The 16,265-nt window shown below is 40.0% G+C and overlaps 2 protein-coding genes across 13 annotated transcripts in view; one reads left to right on the top strand and one right to left on the bottom strand.

Annotated features, from left to right (window-relative positions):
• Nucleotides 1-10,938, top strand: part of LOC100562787 (dual specificity testis-specific protein kinase 1) — a 28,081-nt gene extending 17,143 nt beyond the window's left edge. For both annotated transcript variants that reach the window (XM_062959476.1, XM_062959475.1), the window contains exons 4-9: nt 73-121; nt 707-856; nt 1,778-1,954; nt 3,016-3,099; nt 4,690-4,776; nt 8,550-10,938. In XM_062959476.1, coding sequence (XP_062815546.1) covers nt 73-121; nt 707-856; nt 1,778-1,954; nt 3,016-3,099; nt 4,690-4,776; nt 8,550-8,651 — 649 coding nt within the window. In that variant the 3' untranslated portion in view covers nt 8,652-10,938. The remainder of the gene's footprint in view (nt 1-72; nt 122-706; nt 857-1,777; nt 1,955-3,015; nt 3,100-4,689; nt 4,777-8,549) is intronic.
• Nucleotides 10,939-11,692: 754 nt separating this feature from the next.
• Nucleotides 11,693-16,265, bottom strand: part of LOC103281997 (N-acetyllactosaminide alpha-1,3-galactosyltransferase) — a 44,413-nt gene continuing 39,840 nt past the window's right edge. For all 11 annotated transcript variants that reach the window (XM_062959467.1, XM_062959468.1, XM_062959463.1 and 8 more), the window contains 2 exons: nt 15,691-15,828; nt 11,693-13,042 (listed from right to left, as the gene is read on the bottom strand). In XM_062959467.1, the coding sequence (XP_062815537.1) occupies nt 12,349-13,042; nt 15,691-15,828 (832 nt within the window). In that variant the 3' untranslated portion in view covers nt 11,693-12,348. The remainder of the gene's footprint in view (nt 13,043-15,690; nt 15,829-16,265) is intronic.

The raw sequence follows: 16,265 nt of genomic DNA, 5'->3' as shown, positions 1-16,265 counted from the left end.
GTTTGTCCCTATTACCCAGGGCAGAAAGCATCTGACTCTGATTGATTTTTCTCTCTGTGTCTTTCAATAAAGGTATCTTGGGGTCTGTGTCAAGAATGACAAGTTGTACCCAATTCTGGAGGTAAGGAATGGCTTTACTGCAATGGCTCTTAATGATGCAGACAAAAAGAAAGTACCCTAGTAGCCATATGGTTCCTGATGATCTTTCCCAATCCTCTCCAGCCCTGCCATCTGTCCAATGATGTTACCCAAGGTTGGGAATTGCATAGCCGTTTGGGCTGTGGGATTCTGGAAAATCCAAAAACAACAACTTTCCTTGAGCTCAGTTAGTTTGAATCTAGGGTCCAGTTGGGTCTGTAGGGGAAAAAAATCAACCCGATCATCCTGTAACTTTTTCCAGGCTGTAGACCCAAGGTAATGGTTGTCACCATGTCACTAGTCCCAGATGTTGTCAGACTGCAGCACCCAGCATTCTTCACCACCTCACTATGGCACATAATGATGGGAGATGCAGTCCAACTACATCTGGAAGATCACGCAGTTCCCACCCAAACTGATGGAAGATGTTGTTCTCCATCATTCTTCACATGATGCTTGCTGAGGGTGAGGACCATGCAGAGTCCAAGCTCGGGACTTCCTGAGAAGCTCCTTCTGTCCCCTTATGATATTAAACCCCACGTTCCTTTCCTCCTCTGCTTAATGATAGTATGTGAACGGCGGTTGCCTGGAGGAGCTCTTGGCCTGCAAAGACATCTCGCTCAGCTGGAAGGAGAAAGTGGAGCTGGCCTCAGACATCACCCGAGGGATGGTCTACCTGCACTCCAAGAACATCTACCACCGGGACCTCAACTCCAAGGTACTCACTCCAAGAGGGCCCTCCAAAGATAGGAACACTCTGTCTCTGGGAAGAGCAGCAGCAGATCAAGAGCTATTTATTAAGATTATTTATTGGAACAAAACCACGTCCTGCACAACTTTATAGTCCTCAACAAGGATATAAACAGACAGCTCTGTTGGTTGGCAGGGAAAGTCCTCCCCTGCTGCTGATGCCGTTGTTTGTACAGTAGAGTCTCACTTATCCAAGCTAAACGGGCCGGCAGAAGCTTGGATAAGCAAATATCTTGGATAACAAGGAGGGATTAAGGAAAAGCCTATTAAACATCAAATTAGGTTATGATTTTACAAATTAAGCACCAAAACTTCATGTTATACAACTTTTATAACTTTTTTGACAGAAAAAGTAGTTCAATGCGCAGTAATGTTATGTTGTAATTACTGTATTTACGAATTTAACACCAAAATATCATGATATATTGAAAACATTGACTACAAAAATGCGTTGGATTATCCAGAGGCTTGGATAAGCGAGGCTTGGATTAGTGAGACTCTACTGTAATTTACTTTTTAGATGTCTTTTCCTTAGTGAAATTACCCAACAATTACGCCGGGCTGTGGCGCAGGCTGTTGAGCAACCAGCTGCAACAAATCACTCTGACCAAGAGGTCATGAGTTCGAGGCCAGCTCGGAGCCCCGTGTTTGTCTTGTCTTTGTTCTATGTTAAGGCATTGAATGTTTGCCTTGTATGTGTAATGTGATCCACCCTGAGTCCCCTTCGGGGTGAGAAGGGCAGAATATAAATACTGCAAACAAACAAACAAACAAACAAACAAATAAATAAGCAATAAATGTCAGGGGGGTTGGAGTGGATGACCCCTGGGGTCTCTTCTAACTCTGTGACCCACTCTCTTGACCTTCTTATTTTGAAACTGCACTTTAGAACTGCCTCATCCGCGTGACCCCAAAGGGACGGGAGGCCCTGGTGACGGACTTCGGGCTGGCCAAGGAAGTGTTGGAGGTGCCGGCGGCAAAAGACCCTGAGAGGAAGCTTTCCCTGGTGGGCTCGGCCTTCTGGATGGCCCCCGAAATGCTGCGCGGGGAGCCTTATGACCGGAAGGTACCTTTCGCTAACAAATATTTCCTTGTTACGTTTGTGCTAAGCCTTGTAATAATAATAATAATAATGATGATAATAATAATAATAATAATAATAATAATAATAATAATAATAATAATAATAATAAAGGCCACCCTACTTGGATCTGCACGCATCATCTGAAAATACAAATGGGAAGTGTTTGACTTGTGATCTTGTGATATGAAATCCAGCATATCTATCTTGTTTGCTGTGTCATACACTTATTATTATTATTATTATTATTATTATTATTATTATTATTATTATTATTATTATTTTATTATTATTATTGCCGTGCCAAAAGATCTCAGCCGGCATTTGGAAACAATAGACATTGACAAAATTACGACCTGCCAACTTCAAAAGGCCACCCTACTGGGATCTGCGCACATCATCACACAGTCCTAGGCACTTGGGAAGTGTTCGACTTGTGATTCTGTGATACGAAATCCAGCATATCTATCTTGTTTGCTGTGTCATACTATGTTGCTGTGTCAATAATAATAATAATAAACTTTTATTTATACCCCGCCACCATCTCCTATAGGAACTCGGGGCGGCTTACAAATAGCACATATGATGCCACACCACATATAAAATACAGTATATCAACATTAAAAATACAATAACATACAAATTGTATCTTTAGCTCACGTTTCGGTTGCCAGTTAAATAAGGAAAAGGGCTCCTCGGCCTCTATTTAGTGAGATGAATTCCAACAAGTGTTGTTTGCTATGCCAGCAGCACCCATTGACATTTCCTCCTCTTCATTGAAAGCACAAAAGCCTCTCTTTATTTTGCCTGGCGACCTTCACTTGGCACATTGTCCGGATGTCGTGGGACTACAACTCCCATCAATCTTGAGCGGAGGCAGAAAGTGACAGCCCTGGAATTCCCAAAGAGAAACCTCACATTGGAGCTGTGCTCCGTTTATTGTGTGCAACAGAGATGTTGGGAGACCACCAAAAGTCCTTTGCTTTGCCTGCCAGGTCAGCTCCAAGCTGCCTTTCCTTCAGGCTCCATTGTGCTTCTCTCGACAGGTAGACGTCTTCTCCTTCGGCATTGTCTTGTGCGAGATTTTGGGGAGGATCCCGGCCGATCCGGAGGAGCTGCCCCGGACGCAGGTGACATTTCCCCTCCCTGTCTTGCATCTCATTCCTGCCCATCGCTCCTCTGCTGGCAATGACTGTGTCGCTATTGCTGTTGTTGTTGTGTTGTTATTAAGACATTTATTGTTCTGGCCTTGCTTGGCCACTCAGGTCCTGGTTTGCACTTGTGAAATGCTGCAAGCTTTGGGTTCAACACTACAGACCTAGGACCTCATCTATGCTATTTTTTCCTGAACTGGGCTAAGAAACAGAAACATGAAAATGGGAATATTTCTCAATGTGTGTGCTTATTTTGCTGTGTTAAGTTATTGTATATTGTATGTTGTTTCACACTCATGTTGGAAACCGCCCTGAGTCCCTTTGGGGAGACAGAGCAGTATATAAATAAAGTTTTATTGTTGATTTTATTTTTGAATGAGATTACTCTTCCTGATCACCCTATATTTTATCCTGAGCCTTACGTTGGGCCTGTGTAATTTTTGCCTGCCTCTCTCTCTATATATATATACAGTAGAGTCTCACTTATCCAACACTCGCTTATCCAACGTTCTGGATTATCCAACGCATTTTTGTAGTCAATGTTTTCAATACATCATGATATTTTGGTGCTAAATTCGTAAATACAGTAATTACTACATAGCATTACTGCGTATTGAACTACTTTTTCTGTCAAATTTGTTGTATAACATGATGTTTTGGTGCTTAATTTGTAAAATCATAACCTAATTTGATGTTTAATAGGCTTTTCCTTAGTGCCTCCTTATTATCCAACATATTCGCTTATCCAACATTCTGCCGGCCCGTTTATGTTGGATAAGTGAGACTCTACTGTATATATATACTAGCTGTGCCCGGCCACGCATTGCTGTGGCGAAGTCTGCTGGTATGGGAAATAAAGTATTGAGGAATTGGTGGTAGTTAAGGTAAAGGGTAAAGGTTTTCCCCTGACATTAAATCCATTATAAATGGGTTATATAGCTGTGTGGAAGGGCCTTGAGTCTACACTGCCATATAATCCAGTTAAAATCAGATAATCTGTATTTTATAGTCAGTGTGGAAGAGGCCTAAGTGAGGCCTAACTCTGCCTGTCCCCTGGGCTGAGTGGGTTGCTAGGAGATCAAGTGGGCGGAGCTTAGCCTTCTAACTGGCAGCAATTGGATAAAAACAATTATTCCTCTCCCTCTAATTAGGACTTTTTATTTATTTTATTTTTTTGTATGAACGTAAAGGCATGGATGAGGGGTTTAGTGTTTCTGGGATATGTAGTTTTGTTGTTTTGTCCTAGGCCGAAATTTCATTACCCTTTTATATATATAGATACAGTATATATATTGCACTATGCTCAGACTAATTGTTCTGATATGCTGTTTTATCCTGTTTTATGCTGTTATATGGTTTTATTGTTTATACTGGTTTTATTGTATGACTGTTTATTATATGTGACATTGGGCTTGTTCCCTATGTGAGCCGTCCCAAGTCCCCCTGGGGGAGATGGGAGCGGGATATAAAAATAACTTATTGTTGTTGTTGTTATTATTATTATTATTATTATTATTATTATTATTATTATTATTATATAATTAATCTCTCCCTTCTCCCCACCAGGATTATGGCCTGGACGTAGCTGCTTTTCAAGAGCTGGTCGGGGAATGTCCGAAGCACATTTTGGATTTAGCTTCCAGCTGTTGCCGGGTAAGTTGGGATGGTATAGATTCAGGGCTGGGGGTTGAAAGAAGTCTTTTCTCAAGAGGCATGTAAAGTTCATTGGAAAGCGGAAATTGCCGTGTTGCTTGCCTTCCATTTTTGCGCCTTGTGCACTTATGATTCCCATCTTTCCTCCCGTGAGTTCAAGACAGTGGCCTACATAACACACTCTTCCTGTCAATATATTGGAGGAAGTTTTTAAAGATCAAGTGAAGTGTTGCTGTGGTTTTAACTAAGGACAGTCTTTGAATTGGTTTTGGGGGGGGGGGGTTTAAAATGTTATGTTTAATACTATGAATGGGTTGCTGTGAGTTTTTTGGGCTGTCTTGGCCGTGTTCCAGTATCATTCTCTCTTGGCAAGCATCCTCAGAGGTTGTGAGGTCTGTTGGAAATGAAGCAGGTTGTGTATTATTTGAGAACACAGAAATATGTATTGTTTGAGAGCACAGAAATGCTGGACCACTCTCAAAAACCATTATGTCAGACTATACAGAGAGGCCATTGAAATCCACAAGCACGTCGACAATCCATATATATAAAAGGGTAATGAAATTTCGGCCTAGGACAAAACAACAAAACTACACATCCCAGAAACACTAAACTTGGCAGCACAACCCCTCATCCATGCCTCTACGTTCATACGACAAAAAGAAAAGAAAAAGTCCTAATTAGAGGGAGAGGAATAAATGTTTTTATTCCAATTGCTGCCAGTTAGAAGGCTAAGCTCCGCCCACTTGGTCTCCTAGCAACCCACTCAGCCCAGGGGACAGGCAGAGTTAGGCCTCACTTAGGCCTCTTCCACACTGCCTATAAAATACAGATTATCTGCCTCTACGTTCATACAACAAAAAGCTCCAGCTACTCCAGAAAACGGCCAGGCTTTGAGACTGCAAGGCTATTCGCTGCTATTCCACCTGGCCAACAAAGGATTCCCATAAGCCACAGAAACGCGTGGCTGGGCAAAGCTAGTTTCAATATAAAGGAGGAAACCATGGAAATGAACAAAGGATTTAAAAAAAACACCAGAATCAGGACACCAGAACTCAGAAACAGGGAAACACCAGACAGCAAACAATCAAGGGCCTGTTAGCACCTCCCAAACTAAGGATGCCTCCAGGCAACGACAGCCAGGCTACCTCTATGCAAATACCCTCATTGACTGACTTTTCTGGACTGTATAGCCATATCCCAGAAGCATTCTCTCCTGACGTTTCTCCCACACCTATGGCAGGCATCCTCATAGGTTGTGAAGTCCTAGGCAAGTGAAGTTTATATATATCAGAGGAATTCCAGACAGCAAACAACCAAGTGCCAGTTAACACGTCCCAAACAGAGGATGCCCCCAGGCAACAGAGGATGCCCCCAGGCAACAGAGGCCAGGCTAGCTGTATGCAGATACCCTCACTGATTGACTTTGCAGCTGTAAGGCTACAAAATGCTTGCTAATTGCAGCATTTGTGCTATTGGTAGCCATAGGTTTCTGGAATGGAGCCTCCATATCCAATACTGGAATATATGGACCCATCATGACCTTATATATCAGTCCATATATCTCTCTCTCCATCTACCTACCTACCGGTCCTTCTGGTATTTATCTTTGTCTCTGCCTTGCTTCCTCCCCCCAAATTCCAAACACTCAGCGAAGCAGAGGAAAGTTGAGCCTCAGCCTTCGAGGCGGCTTTGGGTGCATTCTTGGCTCGTTTCATAAACCGAAAGATTTGCACACCTTGCCTCGAGGCCTTGTTATTATTATTATATTAGAGCTAATTGCAGGCTTTGGTTGGAAGAAACCCGTGCCTGCCCTCTAGCGTTGAGAGATTTAAAATTCATTCCCGGGCCTTTAGTAGATAATAGGAATATTGTCTAGATCTTCCAGCACGATTCTGTGGTCGTCTTCCAACATTCCCTTCTCCTGTGAGCATGGAGAGACACAAGATGTTGGCTGCGAGTTAGATAGATAGATAGTTAGATAGCTAGGCCCTGTTAACTTTCCTATCTATCAATAATAATAATAATAATAAATTTTTTTTCGTGTCAGGAGCAACCTGAGTTGCTTCTGGAGTGAGAGAATTGGCCGTCTGCAAGGACGTTGCCCAGGGGACGCCCGGATGTTTTGATGTTTTACCATCCTTGTGGGAGGCTTCTCTCATGTCCCCGCATGGAGCTGGAGCTGATAGAGGGAGCTCATCTGCGCTCTCCCCGGGTGGGATTCGAACCTGGCAGCCTTCAGGTCAGCAACCCAACCTTCAAGTCACAAGGCTTTTATCCCCTAGGCCACTGGAGGGTCCAATAATAATAATAATAACAATAACAATAATAATAATAATAATAATAATAATAATAATAATAATAATGTATATACTTGAATATAAGCCGACCTGAATATAAGCCGAGGCATCTAATTTTACCACAAAAAAACTGGGAAATCGTTGACTCAAGTATAAGCCGAGGGTGGGAAATTTCAGAAATAAAAATAGATACCAAACATTACATTAATTGAGGCATCAGTAGGTTAAATGCTTTTGAATATTTACATAAAGCTCAAATTTAAGATAAGACTGTCCAACTCGGATCAAATCATTATTCCTATCTTCTTCAATGTAAATGTGCTTATGTATCCTTTTAATAATAATAGAGTAGAATAATACATGTAATAATAATAATAAATACAGAAAAATTGCATGTAATAATAAATAGAGTAAAATAATAAATGCAATAATAATAATAAGATCAGAGTGAAATAATAAATATATTACTGATAAAAATAAAAATAGGGTAAAATAAATGTAATACAGTAGAGTCTCACTTATCCAACATAAACGGGCCGGCAGAACGTTGGATAAGTGAATATGTTGGATAATAAGGAGAGATTAAGGAAAAACCTATTAAACATCAAATTAGGTTATGATTTTACAAATTAAGCACCAAAACATCATGTTTTACAACAAATTTGACAGAAAAAGTAGTTCAATAGGCAGTAATGCTATGTAGTAATTACTGTATTTATGAATTTAGCCCCAAAATATCACGATGTATTGAAAACATTGACTACAAAAATGCGTTGGATAATCCAGAACGTTGGATAAGCGAGTGTTGGATAAGTGAGACTCTACTGTATTTTTATCCCACCCTTCTCACCCGAAGGGACTCAGAGCAGCGTACAATTGGCAACAATTCGATGCCGACACATCATTAAAAACAACAACATATAAAAATGTATTACAACCAATTAAATACAGTATAAAATATAAAACATAAAACATATGCTTAAAATCCGATATACCGTAATCCTTGTTGTTAGGTTAATAAATATGATAGTCTGTCCATATTCTTTATATCCATTAACTTTAGTAGCCATTGGTCTACATCGGGTGTCTTTTCTTGTTGCCAATTTCTTGCATAGATAATTCTCGCTGCCATCATCATATAGTAAAGCAGTACCTATTTATCTACTCACATGTGCATGTTTTTGAATTGCTGAGTTTCCAGGAGCTAGGGCTAACAGTGGGAGCTCACCCCATCCCGCGGATAGCAGCACAAGGGTTTAATCCATTGCGCCACCGCGGCCCCTGTTATCTAGTTATGTAGGTTTTTTTTAATCGAGGCTTTGAAAAATTTTTACGCTTTGGTTTGTTCCCAAATTGCTGAAGCTCAATGGCTCTACTGTTGAACTGCTGCTGCTTTCGCATTTTGAATATTTTTGGAAATTACCCTCCAATGTTTTCTTCTCTCCCCCCCCTTTCCCCCCCGATGCTTGTCAGGTCGAAGCGTTCAAACGTCCCTCCTTCTCCGAACTCCTGGAGGAACTGGAAGACGCAGCCGAGCGGTTGGAAGCCGCAACGGACAGTCAGCCTCCCGGCTGAAGCCTTTAGCAAAGCCCTAGACTGTCAGTGTACTGTGTATATCTCGAAATAAAAGATCTGGAGACTGAGAACCTTTGGGAGGGATGGGAACCTACAACGCCTTGGACAGAACCTGGTGGGTCATTCAGATCCTTTCCTGGGAAACGGCATGGCTGTAGCTGGCTCTAGCAAGCAAGCCAAGTTGTATGGCGCTGGCAGTAAGATCAAGGAGCCTGCCGTTGTGTTATTGGACCCTTTCTCCTCTATTTCATGCCTTGAGCATCCGACCCGAGGAACACAACCAAGGACTCGTTCTTGCAATATTCCTTCCCGTTCTTGAATTGAGCTGTCATTGGGAGAGAAATGGACATTTCGAAGGGGCTTCTCATATGGAAATTGGGGAAAAAACAACGGTGCTTTTATGGCTTTTCACTGCCATGGCCAAATACTTTTTTTGTGTGTTGTTGGAGGCTTTAATGGCCAGAATCATTGGGTTGCTGTGAATTTTCCAGGCTGTCTGGAAATGTTCGAGAAGCATTCTCTGTTGACGTTTCGCCTGCATCTATGGCAGGCATTCCTCGAGGTTGTGAGGTTTGTTGGAAACTAGGCAAGCGGGATGTATGTATATAGAGAGTCTCACTTATCCAAGCTAAACGGGAACCTTGGATAAGCAAATATCTTGGATAATAAGGAATAAGGATTAAGGAAAAGCCTATTAAACATCAAATTAGGTGATGATTTTACAAATTAAGCACCAAAACAGCATGTTATACAACAAATCTGACAGAAAAAGCAGTTCAATAAGCAGTAATGTTATGTTGCAATTACAGTAGAGTCTCACTTATCCAATAAACGGGCCGGCAGAATGTTGGATAAGCGAATATGTTGGATAATAAGGAGGGATTAAGGAAAAGCCTATTAAACATCAAATTAGGTTATGATTTTACAAATTAAGCACCAAAACATCATGTTATACAACAAAATTGACAGAAAAAGTAATTCAATACGCAGTAATGTTATGTAGTAATTACTGTATTTACGAATTTAGCACCAAAATATCACGATGTTTTGAAAACATTGACTACAAAAATGTGTTGGATAATTCAAAATGTTGGATAAGTGAGACTCTACTGTACTGTATTTACGAATTTAGCACTAAAATATCACGATATATTGAAAACATTGACTACAAAAATGCATTGGATAATCCAGAAGCTTGGATAAGCGAGTCTTGGATAAGTGAGACTGTGTGTGTGTGTATATATATATATATATATACACACACATATATATATATATATGAAATAATGTCCAGGGTGGGAGAAAAAACTCTTGTCTGTTTGAGGAAAGTGTGAATGGTGCCATTGGCCACTTTGATTAGCATTGAATAGCCTTGCAGCTTCTTGGCTGGGGGAATCTTTTTTTACTCTAAAGCAAAACTTACTGTCAGGGTTCGAAGTTTTTGATGTCCGGGTAAACTCATAAATTCTCTCCCTGACATAGAAAACACAGTGCCAGAAGGTCTGGTATAATGCAGAAGAACCAATTTGACTGGACCTGGGAATGATGGTTTTGCAAATCCCCCTTCCTGGCTTTGCTCTGTTTACTATTGGCATTGCGATTGAATATTGGTTACAAGGCTTGTAGAGAGGAAGTGAACACTGGCTTTGTGTGTGTATATATATATTTGTGTGTGTATGTATATACTGTATGTATCTATTAGGCCTGTGTGGTCAATGAAAAAAATGTTTCAGCACTCATTGCGAAGTTTGGGGCAAAATCATTTCTAATGTGTTTATGAAATTGGACGTATCATAATTATAATGAGTTAACTACTTTTTCGTTACTTGTGCCAAAGGGGAAACTTCAGGGGCTGCTCGAGTTATTGGCATGAAACTTGCTACGATTATAGAAAACATTCATCCATTTAGATTAGCCAGATATTCCTGTGCTGCCTCTTACCTATACTGTACTGCATTTCCTCGATTGCTTTCTCTGCTCCGTTATCTGGCCTGAAGAGACTCGAATCCCTTTGGAATAGCTAGATATTCCCTGTGCTGCCTCTTTACCTCTTTGGTTGCCTAATTCTTTTCATAAGGATTTTTAGATTTTTTTTTTCTTAACTAAATAACACATTTTGTATTTGAGATGTCGAAGTGGTGACAAAATGTTCTATGCGGTCAGTTTGCTGACGTGTAAATAATAGTGAATACTGTTCCATGCCATTGTATTTACAACTTTGCGATGTTCCTGCCCCCCAACTCAAAATAGTAATAATAGTAATAGTAATAAATAATTATTATTATTATTATTGGGAAGTGTTGGGATGTCGAAGTGGTGACGGAACTTCCTATGCAGTCAATTTACTGACGTGTAAATAATACTGAATACTATTCCATGCCATTGGATTTACAACTTTGTGATGTTCCTGCCCCCCAACTCAAAATAGTAATAGTAATTTATCATTATTATTATTATTATTGGGAAGTGTTGGGATGTTGAAGTGGTGATGGAACGTCCTATGCGGTCAATTTACTGACGTATCAATAATAGTGAATACTACAGATTCCATGCATTGTATTTACAACTTTGCTATGTTCCCGCCCCCAACTCAAAATAGTAATAATAGTAATAGTAATTTATTATTATTATTATTATTATTATTAATATTTGAAACACAAGTTGAGTCCACAGCAGACACTCTGCTGGTTGTTGTTGTTGTTATTATTTGTTTATAATGCCAGCAGTATATCTTATGACAGGTATAAACAAATAATAACAACAACAACAACAACCAGCAGAGTGTCTGCTGTGGACTCAACTTGTTGTGTTTCTAATAATAATAATAATAATAATAATAATAAATTACTATTACTATTATTACTATTTTGAGTTGGGGGGCGGGAACATCGTCATTATTATTATTATTATTATTATTATTGGGAATTGTTCAACTTGCGATTTTGTGATACGAAATCCAGCACATATATCTTGTTTGCTGCGTCACACTCAATAATAAGCATCCCCAAATTCCTCCTTGCTCATATCATGTTGTCGAGGGATAGAAAACAAATTCATATTGCTTTTATTTTTATTTTTTACAAAAGGCATTTATCCACGTTTGTGATCTGTGACACCTTTAGCAAAAGTGTGTCGGGAGAAAAGTAGACCTTGCAGATATATTTTTTTTAAAAAAATTATCGTGCCATTCAAATTATATACAAATAAATCAGCCTGAATTTGAAATATGTCTTTGACCAATGTGCAAAAAATAGATGCTAGCCAAGGAGGGGCAGCCTTAAAAATCGAGGGTTTTCTTTGTCTTGTAATCACACCGAAAGCATCCCAACTGGTGAAAACGCTTGCATGGGCAAAGTTTGGGCATCAAGGTGTTTTGGACTTAAACGGTTGAGGGGGAAAAGGAAAGGGCCTGAGGCCAGGAATTGTGGGACTTGAAGTCCAAAATACCCCGACGGCCGAAATTTTCCCATGCCTGATCTATCCTCTAGTTCTCGTTTTTGGCAATTCAGATTTGTGACAACATAAAATGTGGCAGCCACATCCTTCCCTGAGAGGAAACAACCCAAACTGTTGTCATTGCTCAAGGCAGACATCCTCTCTAGTCCTTAGATGATGAGCCACCGCTTTTCGACTGAAGGTCGGAAACGGGTCTGATTTCTGGCACAAACCCAGATAGATGTCTTGGATAGTTGACCCATCAGTTGTAATCCCTGACCTCTCCGTACGCCTTGGGCACCCAGGCCAACTTGACGGACTGAATGTACTTGTTGTGTCCAATTTTATAATCCCAACAATACTCGGGCGATAGGATTTTGGTGGGCTTGTGGAGCAGGTAGTACTTGTTCAAGTGGCTCTCGTCGTGCCACACGGCCTCCAGGTCCCGGGCCTTGTCCTTCTGGATGCCCTCGTAGCACTCCCGGGTGAGGTTGAGGACCCGCGTGGGGGTGCCCCCGAAGACGGCCCCGTGGTAGTAGAAGTCCCCCTCCTCGTAGGGGATGTAGGCGGCCGAGGCGGGGTTCCTCTCGTAGGTGAAGGAGGCCCTGTCCTTGTTGAAGAACCAGGCCTGGAGCTGGGCCACCGACTCGTCCAGCGCCTCCACCCCGTAGGGGCTTTTGAAGACCTGGTCCACGTCCATGCAGAAGAGGAAGTCCACCTCGTGGCGGATGTGGCTCTCGATCAAGTCCCCGATGACCTTCATCCGGATCATGCTGACGTCCTGCCACCGCCGTTGCTGCTGGATCGGGATGATCTTCAGCGACCGCTTGGGCTCCAGCTCGATGGCCGGCACTTTGGAAGCGTCGTCCACCAGGACGTAGAAGATCACGTTCTGCCCGAGCATGAAGTAGAGGTTGGCGGAGCTCAGGAAGTCCTTCAAGAACTTGTCCAGGTACCTTGGAAAGCGGGAAACATGATATGAGAGCTGCATTTATTTATCATGTCTGTACAAATACAGTTAAAACCACAAACAAAGTTAAAAACTTGGCATTTCCCTTTAAGCAAAAGCTGGGCACTTGGGGTGCCTCTGGTGTCGCTGGGAGAAGGTCCTTCGAGTAACTATGATGTTGTTTTTATCTTGTATTGCATTGTTTTTAAATCTCATTGTTTTAGTTGATTGTGTTCATTGTATGCTATGTTGTTGCCATATCCTTGTTGTAAGCCGCCCCAAGTTCCCGCAGGGAGATGGTGGTGGGGTATAAATAAAGTTGTTGTTATTATTATTATTATTATTATTATTATTATTATTATTATTATTATTATGACACAGCAAACAAGATAGATATGCTGGATTTCATATTATTATTATTATTATTATTATTATTATTATTATTATTATTTTATTATGACACAGGAAACAAGATAGATATGCTGGATTTCGTATCACAGAATCACAAGTCAAACACTTCCCAAGTGTCTAGGACTGTGTGATTATTATTATTATTATTATTATTATTATTATTATTATTATGACACAGCAAACAAGATAGATATGCTGGATTTCATATTATTATTATTATTATTATGACACAGCAAACAAGATAGATATGCTGGATTTCATATTATTATTATTTTATTATGACACAGCAAACAAGATAGATATGCTGGATTTCGTATCACAGAATCACAAGTCAAACACTTCCCAAGTGTCTAAGACTGTGTGATTATTATTGTTATTATTATTATTATTATTATTATTATTATTATTATTATTATTATTATTATGACACAGCAAACAAGATAGATATGCTGGATTTCGTATCACAGAATCACAAGTCAAACACTTCCCAAGTGTCTAAGACTGTGTGATTATTATTGTTATTATTATTATTATTATTATTATTATTACACAGCAAACAAGATAGATATGTTGGATTTCGTATCACAGAATCACAAGTCGAACACTTCCCAAGCGTCTAGGACTGTGTGATGTATTTTCGGATGATGCGCGCAGATCCCAATAGGGTGGCCTTTTGCAGTTGGCAGATTGTGATTTTGTCAATGTCTATTGTTTCCAAATGCCGGCTGAGAACTTTTGGCACGGCACCCAGTGTGCCCATCACCACCGGACCACCTGCACTGGTTTCTGCCAGAGTCTTTGAAGTTCAATCTTGAGGTCCTGATAGCGGCTGAGTTTTATTATTATTATTATTATTATTATTATTATTATTATTATTATTATTATTATTATTATTCCGGGGTTTCTTTTCTGTGTCAGGAGCAACCTGAGTCGCATCTGGTGTGAGAGAATTGGCCATCTGCAAGGACGTTGCCCAGGGGTTTTAGCCTGCCACTTTTGGACTCTCACTTGCTGAGGTATCCCTGCAAATTCTGGCTGTTAGGAATTGTGGGTGTTGAAGTCCAACACACCTGGAGGGCCGAAATTGGCCCATGCCTGGGTAAAATCAAATTAACTATCAAGGATTTTAGTATTAGCTGCTTTGAAGGTGAAAATGATTGGATTATCCAAGGCATTTTTGGAGTCAATGTTTTCAATATATTGTGATATTTTGGTGCTAAATTCATAAATACAGTAATTACAACATAACATTACTGCTTATTGAACTATTTTTTCTGTCAAATTTGTTGTATAACATGATGTTTTGGCGCTTAATTTGTAAAATCATAACCTAATTTGATGTTTAATAGGCTTTTCCTTAATCCCTCCTTATTATCCAAGATATTCGCTTATCCAAGCTTCTGCCAGCCTGTTTAATTTGGATAAGTGAGACTCTACTGCAGGGGTCCTCAAACTTTTTAAGCAGGGGGCCGGTCCACTATCCTTCAGACTGTGGAGGGGCCGAATTATCATTTGGAAAAAAAAAAACCAAATAAATTCCGGTACACACTGCACATGTCTTATTTGTAGTGCAAAACAACAACAACAAAAGAACAATACAATGTTTAGAAATGAAAACAATAGTTAACAACATAAACCTATCAGGATTTCAATGGGAAGTGTGGGCCTGCTTCTGGCCAATGAGATAGTCAAGTTAATTAGGATTGTTGTTGTTGTGTGACTTCAAGTCATTTCAGACTTTGGGCGAGCCTAAGTCTAAAATTATTTATTTATTCATTTACTACATTATTTATTACATTTATATCCTGCCCTTCTCACCTTCTCACTCCAGAGCAACTGTATGTACATACAATATGTTATATTATTAGCATATCACAATATTAGCATTATATATTACTATATTGAACTATACCACTATACTGTAATATTATATGTAATATATAACATATAATTAATATTATTATATGGTATTATTATTAGTATTATATTGTATAACATTATAATATTATTATCAATATTATATGTATATACAATATATTATATTATTTAAAATGATATAAAAATATTATATTATAAATGAGGGCGGGGGCCAGGTAAATGACCTTGGAGGGCCGCATCCGGCCCCCGGGCCTTAGTTTGGGGACCCCTGATCTACTGTATATGAAATAATAATAACAACAACAATGGCAACATCATTAATGTTTAAAAAATCAGATTAAATCCCTACCAATATATAAAACTTACTTCCCAGTGGCAAAGACCGTCAGGCCGATGGTGACGTGGTGCTTCTTATAGTAGTCTTCCAAAACCGACTTATTGAATGTTTTATCCCATATGATGGGGGCCGACCAGTAAGTCATGGTGGAGATTTCCGTTCTTGCACTGCAAAGGAATGAGAAAAAAAACCCTGTGAAAATATTATTTTCTCCCAGTGTGCATGTCTCCCAATGTCCAGCAGATGGTGCCAACCGCATCCTGGCTGACACAGATGTGGGCGGAACGTCAGGAGAGAATGCTTCTAGAACATGGCCATACAGCCCGGAAAACGTACAACAACCCTTCTTTATATATATAGGACTAATGACTAGAGATTGTGGACTAGAGAGAGACTGTTGCTGCCTCTTTCCACAGCAAGAATACAAACCATTTGTTATTGCAGCGGCAAAAAAAACCCAAACCACAATTTCCGCATCTTTGCAAAACATTTCATGCAAAAAAGCCGATGGTTTTTATGCAAATTCGCACTCCTGGGGACTTCTCTGAACGACAAAAACACATGGGTTTGGTTCCCTTTTTTTGGAAGCCACATGTTTTGCACA

Source organism: Anolis carolinensis, unplaced genomic scaffold (genome assembly GCF_035594765.1).
Source record: "Anolis carolinensis isolate JA03-04 unplaced genomic scaffold, rAnoCar3.1.pri scaffold_7, whole genome shotgun sequence".
NCBI classification, from domain to species: domain Eukaryota; kingdom Metazoa; phylum Chordata; class Lepidosauria; order Squamata; family Dactyloidae; genus Anolis; species Anolis carolinensis.
Note: the sequence above shows the minus strand (reverse complement) of the source record. Positions and strands in the feature narration are given on the sequence as shown.